The sequence below is a fragment of the Dreissena polymorpha genome, chromosome 16 (assembly GCF_020536995.1).
Source record: "Dreissena polymorpha isolate Duluth1 chromosome 16, UMN_Dpol_1.0, whole genome shotgun sequence".
NCBI lineage: Eukaryota > Metazoa > Mollusca > Bivalvia > Myida > Dreissenidae > Dreissena > Dreissena polymorpha.
The window spans coordinates 20,250,732-20,268,062 of NC_068370.1; the positions used below are offsets into that span (position 1 = coordinate 20,250,732).

Here is a 17,331-nt window from a genome sequence, read left to right on the forward strand (position 1 = left end):
AATAGTCTTGTTATTTCTATTTTATAAATTTGAATCTATGGTATTATTTGTTAAAAGTGCTCACAAACCTATGTGCTCACTTAGGATTGGTCTCTTTGGTTAGTCACATACGTGGTTAACTTTTTATGCCCCCTTCTTCAAAGAAGAGGGGGTATATTGTTTTTGGCCTGTCTGTCTTTCTGTCCCAAAACTTTAACCTTGGTTAAAGTTTGATTACTTTTGCAATATTGAAGATAGCAACTTCATATTTGGCATGCTTGTGTATCTCATGGAGCTGCACATTTTGAGTGGTGAAAATTCAAGGTCATTCCTCAAGTTCAAAGGTCAAATATCATTGTATTTTCTTTCCTAAAACTTTACCCTTTGTTATGCTCCCCCAAAATTTATTTTGGGGGGAGCATATAGTCGCCGCTTCGTCTGTATGTGTCCGTCCGTGCACTTTTTGTCCGGGCTATTTCTCAGCAACTAATGACTGGAATTCAATGAAACTTTATGGGAAGCTTCACTACCAAGAGGAGATGTGCATATTATCAGCAGGTTCTGGTCGGATGATTTTTCACAGAGTTAAGGCCCTTTGAAATCAATTTTCTATAAAAAAATTCTTGTCCCCCCCAACTACTGTGCCCTCAAGACTTTTCCTTTTATCTGAATATATAGTGCAATATTGTGACAAAAAAACCTTTGGGGAGCATCACCCGTCTCCAACGGTTTCTTGTTTAAGTTTGGTCATAACTTTTTGAATATTGAATATTGAAGATAGCAACTTGATATTTGGCATGCATGTGTATCTCATGAAGCTGCACATTTTGAGTAGTGAAAGGTCAAGGCCATCCTTCAAAGTCAAAAGTCAAAAAATACAATCCAAGGGAAGTAATAAGCTTTAAAAGGGAGATAATTTCTAAACCTGCCAAATGATATACAGTCCAACCCCTACTTCCGGTCACCCCTCATCACCGGTCGCCCCGTGTAGGCGGCCGGTCTGTGCCGCGACCATCGATAAACACTATATAATGCACCCCTATTAAGCGGTTACCCCGTTTCTCTGGCCAGTGGCCAGCAATTTTGCATCCCAAATGTTAAATTTCCCCCTTATGAGTGGTCTCCCGCGAGTAAGTCAGTCATGTACATTGCCAAAATTACACCGACGCAACGGCGATACAGTCGATACTTACTTCCAGTCTGCGGTTTAGGCACTGTAGTACTGAAGCGTGATGTGTGATAAACATTTTGACAGCCAGTTTGCAAATTGCAATTAATTAGTGGCGGATTATCGGGTTATCGGGTTAAAAGCAATATGCGACCGTTTGATCTTTTTGTTTCCAGCATGTGCGAATATCACCTATTATTACTGGAAAAGAGATTCTTAATTTATAATTTATTATTAGTAGTTGTTGAATCATACTATTTCAAGCACACATTATGACAATTATCGGCCAATTAAAAGTTAAAAAGAACAACGAAACATTTAGCCGAAATCAACTGATCTACATGTTCTCTGTGCTACAAAGTTTTTATCCAAAAATCAATACACGCACGCTTATCACGTGACATTGTACAATGGTGCATAATTTTCGCGCGCTTTTGTTGGGACAAAGGAAATACATGAGGACTTTTTTGATGCTAGAATTTGTAAACGTCTCGTTAACATAAAACAATCGGGAGTGTGTTTCGGATTACAAATTATTACGGTATTCTCATTTAGGAATTAAACAAAGCATTTATATTTGTTTTATATTTACAATGATTTCAATCTATTAATTTTGATAAAACCCTTTACGCGGCGAAAAAATGTTTTTATAATTTATGCATGAAAAGCAGGATTGCCAGGAGGATTACACCCGGTTGCTATTATCAGTCTCTTAAGTAACTGGCCACGATTTTATCGTGGAGGAGATCACTGTCGGGACCAATTCGTGCGGTAGGTATAACAAAGCCATAACACTGCAATAAACCAATTAAATTATCGATTGATAGTGACACGGGAGTTATTCACGCATAACTGATTCACAACTGTTCCCATCTTAAGTGCATTGGGGCCATACAACGCGCATTGTGTAAACAATGAATCATGAGAATGATTCTTTTTCATTGCCTGATTCTGATGATGATGATGATGATATTGATGATAATTAGAAAGATGAATATTATTTTTTTGAATGAAAATTTTATTTTATAGCTGATTTTAGAAAGGAAGAAATAACATTATTTTAAGTCTATACATTGTTCGGCATATGTACACATATTTACCATTTTGTTTATACAAAAATTGAACAGTTGGCCATGCACTCATCAACTCCAGACACCCTATGACCCAACCCCCTCTTAAGAGGCCATCCCGCTTAAGCAGCCAATTTGGCCATTTCCCTTGACTGGCTGCTTAAGAGGGGTTGGACTGTATTCAAATTTTATTTCAAAGCGGCGCAATAGGGGTCATTGTGTTTCTGACAAACACATCTCTTGTTGTTTGAAGCTTTTCCTTTTGCTGTTTAATGGGATGATCATACTACGATAATTTTACATTTAACAGGTAATTTATGTTCCCGACTATCACAGAAATGTGAAAAAAAGTGAAAAGGGTTTTACAATTACAATGTTTTGCCTAAAAACTGAATAACAAATATTTGGATTTAAGGTAAGGGTTAATCTCTGATCAATGCCATAAATAATATTTTGTTGAACCCATTTTCTTCTGGAATCTTTTTTTAGTTCACCTCAGCACAACACGCTCTTTGTGAGCTTTTGTGGTTGCCTTTTGTTCATGGTTCATATTGTGCCGTCAACATTTACTTTGTTTCTGGTTCAGGTCCATTGATAAAACATGGCCGCCAGGGGGCTGGGCAGTTGTCTTTATATGGCTATAGTTAAACCTTGTTAATATGTCTCTAGAATGCACATGTATGATCCGATCTTCATTGAACTTGGTAAGAAAATCTGTTCTAAGTGATAGTTCAGCCAACTTCAAAAATGTTTATGGTTTGTTGAAAAACATTATCACCAGGGGGTAGGGCAGTTATCATCATATGGATTTAGTGAAACCTCATTAACACTCTAGAAGTCACAGATTAAGTCCAATCTCAATGAAACTTGTTCAGTACAAGAATCTTATGATATCATTGTCTAGTTTGAAATTTGTTCTGGTCTGTTGGAAAACATTGTCGCCAGGGGGCAGGGCAGTTTTCTTTATATTGCAATAGTGAATTAACTAGATAAATGTATATATTAGTCACATTTATTGGCCAATCTTCATGAAACTTGATTAGAACATTTGTCCCAATAAAATATTGTCTGAGATTGAAACTGGGTCCTGTGAGCTCAAAAACTAGGTAATTAGGTCAAACTAATAAACCTGTTAATACTCTATAAGTCACTTTTTTGTCCAATCTTGATGAACTTCTTTCAGAATATTTGTTTCAAATTTATCTAAGTTCAAATGTTATTTTTTTTCTAGATATTTAATATCTATGTTTCAGATATCACTTTTATTATTTGAACTCTTTTCAGAAAATTCTAGCTCCTTCTGTTGACAGGTAAGCGCAAATGGCCCTCTTGTTTAAACAGGGGTGTGATTTTTCCGCGGATCAGGTTGTCCGGGGGTTGATTCCGCGATTTGGGTAAATTCATAAAAAAAATTGGGGAAAGGGGGTACGACCGATTCGGCAGTCATATTTCATTAGCGCCCCGAAAAATCTACGTTCTGCGAAACCTCTCCGCAAATGACACTGGTAGATTCTGCCTAAGTATTTATATGCTTCCCCAAAATTTATTTTGGGGGGAGCATATAGTCGCCGCTTCGTCTGTCCGTCCGTCCTTCCGTCCGTGTGTCCGTCCGTGCACAATTTTTGTCCGGGCTATTTCTCAGCAACTAATGACCAGAATTCAATGAAACTTTATGGGAAGCTTCACTACCAAGAGGAGATGTGCATATTATCAGCGGGTTCTGGTCGGATGATTTTTCACAGAGTTATGGCCCTTTGAAATTTTCCATTAACTGTACATATAGTGCAATTCTTGTCCGGGCTATTTCTCAGCAACTAATGACCGGAATTCAATGAAACTTTATGGGAAGCTTCACTACCAAGAGGAGATGTGCATATTATCAGCGGGTTCTGGTCGGATGATTTTTCACAGAGTTATGGCCCTTTGAAATTTTCCATTAACTGTACATAAAGTGCAATTCTTGTCCGGGCTATTTCTCAGCAACTTAAGACCGGAATTCAATGAAACTTTATGGGAAGCTTCACTACCAAGAGGAGATGTGCATATTATCAGCGGGTTCTGGTCGGATGATTTTTCACAGAGTTATGGCCCTTTGAAATTTTCCATTAACTGTACATATAGTGCTGTTTTTGTCCGGGCTATTTCTCAGCAACTAATGATCGGAATTCTATGAAACTTTATGGGAAGCTTCACTACCAAGAGGAGATGTGCATATTATCAGCGGGTTCTGGTTGGATGATTTTTCACAGAGTTATGGACCTTTTAAATTTTTGAAATTTTCCATTAACTGTACATATAGGGCAATTCTTGTCCGCGCTATTTCTCAGCAACTAATTACCGGAATTCAATGAAACTTTATGGGAAGCTTCACTACCAAGAGGAGATGTGCATATTATCAGCGGGTTCTGGTCGGATGATTTTTCACAGAGTTATGGCCCTTTGAAATTTTCTATAAAAAAATTCTTGTCCCCCCCAACTACTGTGCCCTCAAGACGTTTCCTTTTATCTGAATATATAGTGCAATATTGTGACAAAAAAAAACTTTGGGGAGCATCACCCGTCTCCGACGGTTTCTTGTTTAAACAAGCAATGTCATTGGCTGTCGTTACCCAATCTTCCAACTAAAATCGGTCTTTTAAAATGTGTTTCATATTTCTTTGCTGATTTGTTTGTAAATGGCGCCTTTTTGAAGCGAATATAAAGATTATTGAACGAACAAACGAATCTCACAAAATCTTGGAGATTGAAAAATTGTTGAAAAACAAATTTAAATGGGAAAGGGAAATAACAACAGTGGATATAAATCAGAAAGCGATAGCATTTTCTGAATGGGTACAGAAGATCGACTGTCTTGGGAAGGCTAAAGTCATATTCCATGTGAACAAATCTTGGAACAACAGGATCCAGTGGTAAATTGTCGTTAGTTCAACACTGTAACATTGTTGACCTTATTTCGAATTTAAAGACATTGAGCTGAAACGAAAGATTGCCATGATCGTTCACAGGGATCAGAACACACATGGATTTTGATCACAATTAGTACTGGTGACTTTGCATAATATGTTAAATGTGAATTTAAAAAGGTTTTCATAAATAAATCTTGTTAATAAGTTTAAGATGGTGTTTATTTAAATGTCTTTTTAGCTCAGAGAAAACCCGAGGTATTGTCATTGCCAGCTCGTCATCCGCCGCCTAGAGCTGCAACGATTCGATCCAATGCATCGAAAATCGGTTTGAAATGCGTAGATTCGATTACGATACCAACCCTACCATATTCGATTCGATTCTTCAACATATAGACATAGATACGTAAAGCGCGCTGTGACTATTTGATACGGGAAGGTATAGCCTGTAATTATGACGCGCACGATTGGTTACTTATTACTTTAGTCATCCAATCAATAAGAGCGTTACGGTGTACTTTCGGAAAAAGCGTCAAAATGGCTGAAAAAGTTGTGGCCGACATATTGAAAGAAATTATCAGATGCGCCTACGAAGCTAAAATCAAAAGTGTGGTAGTATAGCTGGAGGTAGCACCAGTGCATCTACTCATGTCGCCAGCCTTATTATTATTTATTTATTTTTATGCCCCCCTTCGAAGAAGAGGGGGTATATTGCTTTGCTCATGTCGGTCTGTCGGTCGGTCTGTCTGTCGGTCGGTCCGTCCACCAGGTGGTTGTCAGACGATAACTCAAGAATGCTTGGGCCTAGGATCATGAAACTTCATAGGTTCATTGACCATGACTCGCAGATGACCCCTATTGATTTTGAGGTCACTAGGTCAAAGGTCAAGGTCACGGTGACCCGAAATAGTAAAATGGTTTTTGAATGATAACTCAAGAATGCATACGCCTAGGATCATGAAACTTCATGGGTAGATTGATCATGACTCGCAGATGACCCCTATTGATTTTGAGGTCACTAGGTCAAAGGTCAAGGTCACAGTGACAAAAAACGTATTCACACAATGGCTGCCACTACAACGGACAGCCCATATGGGGGGCATGCATGTTTTACAAACAGCCCTTGTTTATATTATTGTGTAGTCAACACAATCTTCTAGTCAGAAGTTATTTGATATTATACTCAAACCCGGTTAACTTGCGGGTCGGGTTGAGTCGCGGTATTTCATTAGCGCCCTCTGGATTTTGTTTATAAATAAACCTGTGTGAAATCTGACAGAAAAAATCTCCCGCTACAGATTGGAATCAATTTTTATGTAATTAAATGTCGTAAAACTCAGACTTTAACAATATTTGAATTTTTGTATAGGTCAGTTAATTGTCGTAACGAAAAAATACGACATTGCCTGAAAATAACTGTGCTATTTATTTTATTTGATTCTTAAATTGCATATATTTAAATTGTTATATATTTTATTGATTGTTACTTTGAAGGGTATGTCAGAGCTTTGATAATTCATGTTTAATTTAAAATTGGTGCTGTTTAACCTATTTACCGCGAATCTTCCGGGAGAAAAAATAAACAACAATGGCAAACAGTGGTGTTGGATTTGTTTCTACGGCAGTTAATATTGAAGGATTTCACCATAAAAAGGCAGTTGTCCAATAAAGTTAAGTTAAATATGATTGTCCTTAAAATCATTTATCTGATATATGAAGATCGTTTGGAGACGCAAGTGAATATTCATAAAGTACCACGAGTCGACCGTGTTGCAGTATAATATTGAGTTCATAATTTTCCTTTTTTTTATGTGTTTTATTGAAATATTGACATAGTTTGTCAGAAAATTAGCAGTTTCTTGCTAAATATTTCTTACAAATGTTAATTTAACCCACTCTCAACAGTTTTTAAAACACTGTTGAACCAACCAAACTATATCTTACAAACACACACATGCCCAAGATATCTAGGTATGCAACACATTTGAACAGAAATGTTTATTTGTGGCAGAAGAGTGAATATATGATAAAACTAGGTTGAAAGATGAATCGAATCGAAACAATCGGTATCGGACTGTCTGAAATCAAAATCGAATCAAATCGAGCTGTTGGTGAATCGTTGCAGCTCTACTGCCGTCTGCTGACTGCCGTCCGCGTAGTGCTAAAACCTTGACATTTGTCTCTAAAATCAAAGTTCTTCCACATACAACTTTGAAACTTCATATGTAGATGCACCTTGATGAGTTCTACACACCACACCCATTTTTGGGTCACTAGGTCAAAGGTCAAGGTCACTGTGACCTCAAATTATTATTTTTTAAATCTGACAATCTTTCAATTATTCAAAACTGCACCCGCAGCCGAGCATTGGCACCCATTATGTGGTGCTCTTGTTATCCCCATGCTTTTGAAAAAACACTATCTCCTCCTACACTATAAGCACTAGAACCTTGAAACTTACACACATGGTAGCTATGAGCATATGTGCGACCTTGCACAATATGGAATTTTGATCTGACCCCTAGGTCAAAAGTTATGGGGTTTGGGTGGGGCCAAGTCAGAGATTTTCACTTGTTTTTTTCCGCCGGTATGGTGCATTGGCCATAACTTTTTCAATATTGAAGATAGCAACTTGATATTTGGCATGCATGTGTATCTCATGGAGCTGCACATTTTGAGTGGCTAAAGGTTAAGGTCAAGGTCATCCTTCAAGGTCAAAGGTCAAAAAACAAATCCAAGGGAAGTAATAAGCTTTAAAGGGAGGTAAGTAAATAACCTGCCAAATGATAATTTTTTTTTTAATAAATCAAAGCGGTACTTAGAGTTACACAGTAGTGGCGCAGAGATGCATTTAGTATTCAATTGTTTGTGTTAACTCATTTGTGAAATGGTTTAGCTCATCCATCTAATGTTTTTACAAGGGATTATAAAATATTGGCGCAAAGGAACACCTGTATATGACAGAAGAGATAGGATGCAGTCAAGCATAAAAAGCATGAGAAACTCATGGAATAGAGCCTCAAGAATCTATAACAGGGCTGAAACTTTCACTTTGTGCAATTAAAATTTTAGACTCATTACTGAAAATCTGTCAAAATGTTCAAGTGGGAAAAATGTGAGAAACAATTTAAAGCAAGATGGACTTTGAACAGGCACATCAAAGAGAAAAATGAAATTCAACATATTCATTGTTGTGTACAAGATTGCGATAGAAAATTTCTGAGACGCTACTATTTAGTCAACCATTTAACCTCAAAACATAACTTTTCCAAAACAGAAGCAAGAAGATTGGCTATAAGAGAGCATGTTCAGCCATCTCATAAGTCATTCCAATTAGGATGACATGTACATAATTGACTACAGTGAAGTTATTTCATTATTAGATTTGTTAGGAGAGCAGGATGAGGAGGAGAAATTAGATTGCGATAGAAAATTTCTGAGACGCTACTATTTAGTCAACCATTTAACCTCAAAACATAACTTTTCCAAAACAGAAGCAAGAAGATTGGCTATAAGAGAGCATGTTCAGCCATCTCATAAGTCATTCCAATTAGGATGACATGTACATAATTGACTACAGTGAAGTTTTTTCATTATTAGATTTGTTAGGAGAGCAGGATGAGGAGGAGAAATTAGGACATAGATTTTCACTCATTTTTTAGGTTATTTTACATTAACTTCTTCATTTCTACACCGAATTACTTCAAATTTATACTGAACATCTCTTATGACAATACGGTCAATCTCAACTATGCATGGCCCCATTACCAACCCTGGGGCGCCCCTGAGTCAAACATGCGGCATGGGGATACGCGTCGGCCTCTGCCGCGCCATTTCTAGTTTAAGGTTTGTCATTGTGTTATGCATGTGATTGGCATAGTCAAAATCAGTCTAAAGAATTTTCATCCCCTCAAACTTCACCTCAATCAAACCCCTGTCAATAATTTGCGTGAATTTACCTATGTAATTTGGTCACCTGAGAATTCAGGGGCAATACAGGTGTGTAAGTCGGCAGCTGCAGTGGTTGCAGTGTGTTTCGTTTGATTTGAGCAAAACTATAAAAACTAAAAACGTTTAATGGTGGTACTTGTAATAAGTAACACTTCCACAATGTTATTCACAAATGTTATTAACGAAAATATTAGCAAAACATTTTTCCCCATATGTATTTGACATGAAATAGGGTTTGATAACTAGGATTTCAGTAAGTTATACACACTTTCTGAAGCCAAGCGTGTATCGAAATCTTTGATGCTGAGGGTTCATAGGAAATAAATTGATAAATATTCCCAAACCACCAGGAAGCATTCTGCAAAGTTTTGTGATAAGTTGATGATAACTGTTCATTGATTAGCTGTCCTATCAAATGTAGCAGTATCAGCTATCTCATCTGTAAAACTATACAGGCCTCACATTCCTTGCATGAATGCTGATCTGTGACTAAGACCTAACAAACCAGTGATTAAAAACTGCAGATGGCTATTCCAATCAAAATGTTGACTGCAATAACATTTATGTTTAAATTAATGTAATGCCTGCTGTTCTTGAATGGTTTCTTAAAGATAGGCTTTGAGTTTATCAGCAAAGCTGTCAGAGTTGGGCAGTAAAGTAGCCAATAATTATCCGAAGTTAAAATGAATTATATTTCTGCTGTGATCATAACACTGATATGTAAATAATATAAAAAAAAAGTTGTTTAACTTGAATAAAATAGAAAAATAGTTTGTATGTATAAAAACCCATATTATTTTTTACAAGTGATTTTGTTTTAATTAACTTAAATCTGGTGGGCTTTTTAATCAAGTTAAAATTGGTGGGCTTTATTATCAAGTTTGAAATGATGGGCTTTTTAAAGGGGCCTTTTCACGTTTTGGCAAATTGACAAAATTAAAAAAACTTGTTTCAGATTCACAAATTTTCGTTTTAGTTATGATATTTGTGAGGAAACAGTAATACTGAAAATTTACCATGCTCTAAAATAGCCATTATATGCATCTTATTTATGATTTAAAAACCTGAAAATTATAAATCGTTGCAACGGGAAACAATTGAATAATTTGGAGAGTTCTGCTGTTGTCGTTATATTTAGTGAAACTACAAGGATTGCTTATATAATGTATAAAATACAACCTTCATTGTATGAGCATGGATGGCCGAGTGGTCTAAGCGGTAGACAGGACTCCAGGGGCCAGTGGTTTGAGCCCTGTTGGGGTTACTTTTTTTTTTTTTTTATGTTATTCTTGATTTTTTACTGGAGCTTTTAAGATCCAATATTTACATCTATCAATATAAAGCATTTAATGACAATCTTCAATACATGCCAAAATCTGTGAAAAGGCCCCTTTAATCATGTTAAAGACAGGAGCTTTCTAATCAACTTCAAGATTGTGGGCTTTTAATCAACTTAAAGATGTGGGCTTTTTAATCAAGTTAAAATTGGTGGGCTTTTAATCAAGTTAGAAGATGGTGGGCTTTTTAATCAACTTAAATATATTGGGCTATTTAATCAAGTTAAAGATGGTGGCCTTTTAATCAAGTTTAAATTGGTGGGCTTTCAATCAACTTCAAGATGTGGGCTTTTTAATCAACTTAAGATGGTGGCTTTTTAATCAAGATAAAATTTGTCAGCAATGTGTTTTTGCTTTAATACTAGTAGTTCATATACAGATTATGGTATTAAGAAATCAAAACATGTTGATTTATCAATGTGTCTTTTGGGCAAGATTTAAAATGTGAACACATTGTTCATCTGCACATTCCAATACACCCAATTATGGTAACTTGTTTAGTATTTACATGCATCTGTAATGTGGATCCATATGCCTCAACCCATACTTAAACTGAAGATGCCCTTTACCACTTAGATACGTATTTTGACGCATTTGCAGTCCCTTAGAAAGTTAAATTTAATTGAAGACCATTCTTACTGGATTCAAGTTTTAAATGCTCCATTTCCAAGCCTTAGATACTGGTGAGCAGCAAACAGCATAAAACCTGAACAGACTGCGAGTTACTTGCAGGCTGTTCTGGTTTTATGCTGTTTGCACATAGCCATTTTTACTTTGCTTCTGAGAGGGAAAGGGTTTAGACTAAAGAAGGGACTTCATTAACACATTTAAAATTAAGTTTGCATGCACACATACTACTAGTCTTGATTATCCCAGCAACAAAATGTTTTAAATATTAATGTATCCCTTTTCAAATAGGTTCATTCATTCTTAAAGATTCAGCAACCCCCATATTTCAGATAAAACTTGAGTTTATGATCTTTATTTGTATTTAGAAAATTATAGCATGTAGATGATATTTGACATGTGAAATTTAGATTTCTTTTAATGGATAAAAAACTTGCAAAAATTAAGGAAACATTTCCAACTATTCTGTATAAATGTCAATAATTTTGATGATATTACATTTTAAACAGTATGTAGATGTGTTTAGTTCACTTGAGAACAAAGTGCTCAAGGTGAGCTATTGGGTACACTTAGAATTTGCCTGTTACTTAGAAAATGTGTGATATGCAAACTATTCCGCATCCATTTTGTTGTAAAGAAGTAACAATGTAAAGTTAAATTTGAAATAGAACTTGTGTGTTTACTCAGGATAAAAAGTCAATCCTTAATGCACAGGAAAAGAGGCTAATTACAGGCAATCCTAGTTTCTTGGGACAAGTTCCTGGGAAGATTTCCTAATATAAAGGAGATATTGAACCTTATAAACACTCTGGAAGTGAACATTTCTAAAAAATATTTGTATTGATTACATCACAACTCAGTTTGGATATTTTTTTGGTCTGTTGAAAAATATAGCTGCCATGGGATGTGTTAGTTTTGCTTGTTATTTTCACTAAAGTGCAGCCTTTTAATTCTCTTACCTCTGTTGGTAAATTGGGTCAAAAACTTTGTCAGTATGTCAACTTGAAACACTTTGGGAATCCGATTTTTAGCTCCACTGGCCAGAGGCCAGCGGGGCTTATGTCATGATCTTGTGTCTGTCGTGCGTGGGTGTGTGTGTCCATGCGTTGAATTTTTTCTTTAAACATCTTCTTCTCCTAAACTACAAGTCCAATTCTAATAAAACTTCTCACAAATGTCCCTGGGTGAACCTGTTTCAAATTTGTTCAAATTATGCCCATTGGGTCAAATTTGACCTCACCCCGGGGGTCAATAAATTGAACATATGCTTATATAAAGCCTATTTTGTGCAAACTTTAAAAATCTTTTGTCCATAACCATTTGGCCTAGTGCTACCACATTTGGTATGTAGTGACATTTAAAAGTTCTCTACTTCGTTTGTTCAAATTATGCCCCTGGGGTCAAATTTGACCCTGCATCGGGGGTCACAAAAATGAACATATGCTTACATAAAGCCTATTTTGTGCAAACTTTAAAAATCTTATTGTCCATAACCATAGGGCCTAGGGCTACCAAATTCGGTATGTAGTGACATCTAATAGTTCTCTACTTAGTTTGTTTAAATTATGCCCCTTGGGTCAAATTTGACCCTGCCCCGGGGGTCACAAAAATGAACATACGCTTAAATAAGGCCTATTTTGTGCAAACTTTAACAATATTTCTGTCCATAACCGTATGGCATAGGGCTACAAAATTTGGTATGTAGTGACATCTAATAGTCCTCTACCAAGTTTGTTCAAATTATGCCTCTGGGATCAAATTAGACCGTTCCCCAGGGGTCACAAAATTGAACGTATGCTTATATTGGGCCTATTTTGTGCAAACTTTAAAAATCTACTTGTCCATAACCATTGGGCCTATTTCTACCAAATTTGGTATGTATTAAAATCTTAAAGTTCTCTACCAAGTTTTTTCAAATTATGCCCCTGGGGTCAACGACCCTGCCCCGGGGGTCACAAAAATGAACATATGCTTAAATAAGGCCTATTTTGTGCAAACTTTAAAAATCGTCTTGTTCATAATTATAAAGCCTAGGGTTACTAAATTTGGTATATTGTGACATCTAATAGTCCTCTACCAAATTTGTTCAAATATTCCCCTGGGCTCAAATTTGACCCTGCCCCGGGGGTCACAAAACTGAACATATGCTTATATAAAGCCTCTTTTGTGCAAACTTTAAAAATCTTCCTGTCCATGACCATTGGGCCTAGGGCTACCAAATTTGGTATGTAGTGACATCTTATAGTTCTCTACCAAGTTTATTCAAATTATGCCCCTGGAGCCAAATTTATCCCTTGAAGGCTCCCATTAAAAAGTTGTTCAAGAAAATTTGATTCGTCAAAAAACCTGACCACAGGAAGTTGTTGAACTTTGCATGTTTATGCGTTTTTGCTATTTATTCATTATGGGATGAATAAACTATTTTCTTCTCAAACTAAAAGTTTATCAAAATACACTTGGAATAACTTTTTAATTATAAGAGATAAATGCATACATGTCGAGCGTGAAAGGTAGACCAACATGTTAACTATCCATAAATGTTAACCCTTTACCAAACGACACATTTTGGACTGCCCCAAATTGAAAGAGATTGCAGATGAGAAGTAATATTGTAAAGGACTATTCATAAATTGGCTGGGTGGGTTAGAATTTATTGTGATAAAAGGAGAAATTGCTCATCATGAGCAATTTCTCCTTTTTGTAACCGGAAGTCCTGTTTTCAAAACAAAAACAAACTCATCAGAAAGAGTTATGGTCTATTGGAAGGTCGAGAATGGCATTTGGTACGTAATCATCCCATATCTACAAAGAAATTAAAGCTTTTTTTGCCGTTAATATGATAACCCATCAGTTCAAAAGCATGATCGAAAACATTTCTGCATATGCGTGGACCAGTCTAAGACGTTGTTTACATAATGAACTTTCATTAATCTTGTAGAACATGCGTAGATTTGATCTTCAGCATCTAAAAATATGTGAAATAGAAAGAACGACAATATCTTTTGGAGAGATAAATGTACTTACGTTATAAGCAAAGGACCTGTGCGACAATTCCCGGGCTTTTTAGTCTGTTTAGTTAACACGGTAGTAATGTTTTCCATATATAAAAATGCTCACCCTTCCAACTTTAAGCGCCCAGTGGGACGAGGGATAGAAAGAGAAAGTCACATGCTTGAGTACATTTCAACCCATGCGCATTGCACACTTTTTTCGCATAAAAAAACAGTGGAGCGATACAGGGCCATTATGGCCCCAGGGGGCGGGGCAGTATTCCTTATATGGCTATAGAGAAACCTTGTGAACACTCTAGAAGTCAAAAGTTTTGTCCAATCATCATGAAACTTGGTGGAAACATTGGTTTCATTGATATCTCGGACGAGTTCTAAAATGGTCCAGATCGGTGAAAAAACATGGCCGCCAGGGGGCGGGGCAGTTTTCTCTATATGTATATTGTGAAAACATGTGAACACTCTAGAAGTCGCATTTTTGGTCCAATCTTCATGAAATTTGGTCAGAACATGTGTTTTATGGATATGACGGTTGAGTTCAAAAATGGTTATGTTTGCTTGAAAAACATGGCTGCCAAGGGGCGGGCATTTTTCCTTATATGGCTATATTTGGCTATAGTAAAATCTTGTTAACACTCTATAGAGGCCACATTTATTGTCTGATCTTCATGAAAGTTGGTCAGAAGATTCATACCAATAATATCTTGGACGAGTTAGAAAATGATGCCGGTTGGTTGAAAAACATGGCTGCCAGGGGGCGGGGCATTTTTCCTTATATGGCTATAGTAAAACCTTGTTAATACTCTTAGAGTCCACATTTATTTTCCGATCTTCATGAAACTTGCTCAGAAGATTTTTTGCAATTATATCTTGGATGAGTTCAAAAATGGTAACCTTTGCTTGAAAAACATGGCTGCCAAGGGGCGGGGCATTTTTCCTTATATGGTTAAATATGGCTATAGTAAAATCTTGTTTACACTCTAGAGGCCACATTTATTATCCAATCTTCATGACACTTGGTCAGAAGATTATTCCCAATAATATATTGGAAGAGTTCGAAAATGATGCCGGTTGGTTGAAAAACATGACCGCCAGGGGTCGGGCATTTTTCCTTATATGGCTATAGTAAAACCTTGTTAACACTCTAGAGGCCACATTTATTTTCCGATCTTCATGAAACTTGGTCAGAAGATTTGTCCCAATAATATCTTGTTATCTCAGGTGAGCCACTTTGGGCCTTTCAGGCCCTCTTGTTTTTAATTCCAAAACAGATCATACCAAGTTTTCCTTGGGTCTCAGGTGAGCACATTACGGCCTTTGGTCATTTTGTATTTCATTTTGGTAACGATTGTACATCCTTAACTGTCATGTTTGACCCAATTTTAATTTACTTTAAGAATAATACAGTTGAAATAAAACTCTTAAATTATAGACTTAATGGACTTTAATTTATCGGCAGTCTGTGCATTTCTTGGTTGGCCCTACTTTTGGATGAGATTATGTTCAAACATTGATGGTAATATTATCATACTGGCAAAATACCTTAATCTGGACATGTATGTTTGTATGTTTGTTTTACCAATTTCTCAAAATAACTGCATACAAAATTAAAGTAAAACTCACAAGTTTGGTGCCAGCAAAAAGTAACAAAAAGATTTGTTTAACAAGGGCTATAGTACCTTAATCTAGACACCATTTAATAAATGTTGTAATAAAAGCAGAAATTAGAAGTACAAAGTAAACTATGAAATTACGTCTTAGGCTGGGTTTGGTAGCTCTAATTTGATATTGGTCAAAATTAAGTGAAATATATTTATATACTAAAAAGGCAGTTTAATGTGTTTTTTGGTAAGCAAGTTTCTCAGGAATTGCTTGAGCTATTTAATTTAAACTTACCATGTGTACATGTATAGCCCATATTGAAGTGACCCCGTATGCTTTGATTGGTAAACTCTAGATTGATTTTCATAAAAATAAAGGCGATTTTAAACTCAGAAATGTTCATATACAATATATAGACTGGTAGATGCTTGTCAGTTAGTATGTTTGTATGTTCATGCTCTACGCTGTAGTTTCTCAGGAGTGGCATGAGGAAATTTATTCAAACTTAATAGGTTTATTTCCCATATTAAAATGACCCAATGGACTGTGTTTGTTTACTTGATTACGATATTTGTCAGAATTTGGGGTCATTGTAGTGTTCACTTGAAAAATTGCATAAACACAAAATATGCAGGTAAGATTTGTTCAGTATAAGCTAGTTCCTGAGGAATGCTTTGAGATCTTTAAACTTTACACATATATTCCCTGTATTGAAATGACCCCATAGGCCATAGGCTTCTTGGTAAAAGTAAATGCCAGTTAAGAACTCAATATTTTCAGGATAACAATGCAGAGAAGTTATAAGAGCAAACGTCGTAACAAGCTGCAGGAAGACTTTGGTGACGTGTGGGAGGAGATGGACCCAGAGTCACGGTAGGCTAGCTTTGTGGTATAAATACAGTTACAGTTGCTATGTCATATAAATGCACACAGTCATGGTAGCTTTGTCATATAAATGCACAGAGTCATGGTAGCTATGTCATATAAATGCACAGAGCCATGGTAGCTATGTCATATAAACACACAGAGTCATGGTAGCTATGTCATATAAATACACAGTCATGGTAGCTATGTCATATAAATACACAGTCATGGTAGCTATGTCATATAAATACACAGTGAAGGTAGCTTTGTCATATAAATACACAGAGTCACAGTAGCTTTGTCATATAAACACAAAGATCCACAGTAGCTATGTCATATAAATACAGAGGCAAGGTAGATATGCCATATAAATACAAAGATTGTCAGTAGCTATGTCATATAAATACACACAGTCATAGAAGCTATGACATATTAATACACAGAGTCACAAAAACTATGCCATATTAATACACAGAGTCAGGATGGCTATGTCATATAAATACACACAGTCACAGAAGTTATGACATATTAATACACAGAGTCACAGTAGCTATGCCATATTAAAACACAGATTCAAGGTAGCTATCTCATATAAATACACAGATTCACAGTAGCTATGACATATTAATACACAGTAGCTAACGTTTTTTACCATGTATAACGCGCCCCCATGTATAACACGCATGCGATTTTTAGCTCACCTGAGCACAACGTGCTCATGGTGAGCTTTTGTGATCGCCTTTTGTCCGTCGTCCGTCGTGCGTTGTGAATTGTGCGGCGTCAACATTTGCCTTGTTAACTCTCTAGAGGGCACATCTCTCT

The 17,331-nt window shown here is 36.3% G+C and overlaps 1 protein-coding gene across 1 annotated transcript in view; it reads left to right on the forward strand.

The window, feature by feature from the left end:
* The window catches only part of LOC127861699 (metalloprotease TIKI1-like), a 90,038-nt gene that overhangs the window by 55,943 nt on the left and 16,764 nt on the right, over positions 1-17,331 (forward strand). Inside the window, exon 10 of the mRNA XM_052400384.1 lies at positions 16,426-16,518. Coding sequence (XP_052256344.1) covers positions 16,426-16,518 — 93 coding nt within the window. The remainder of the gene's footprint in view (positions 1-16,425; positions 16,519-17,331) is intronic.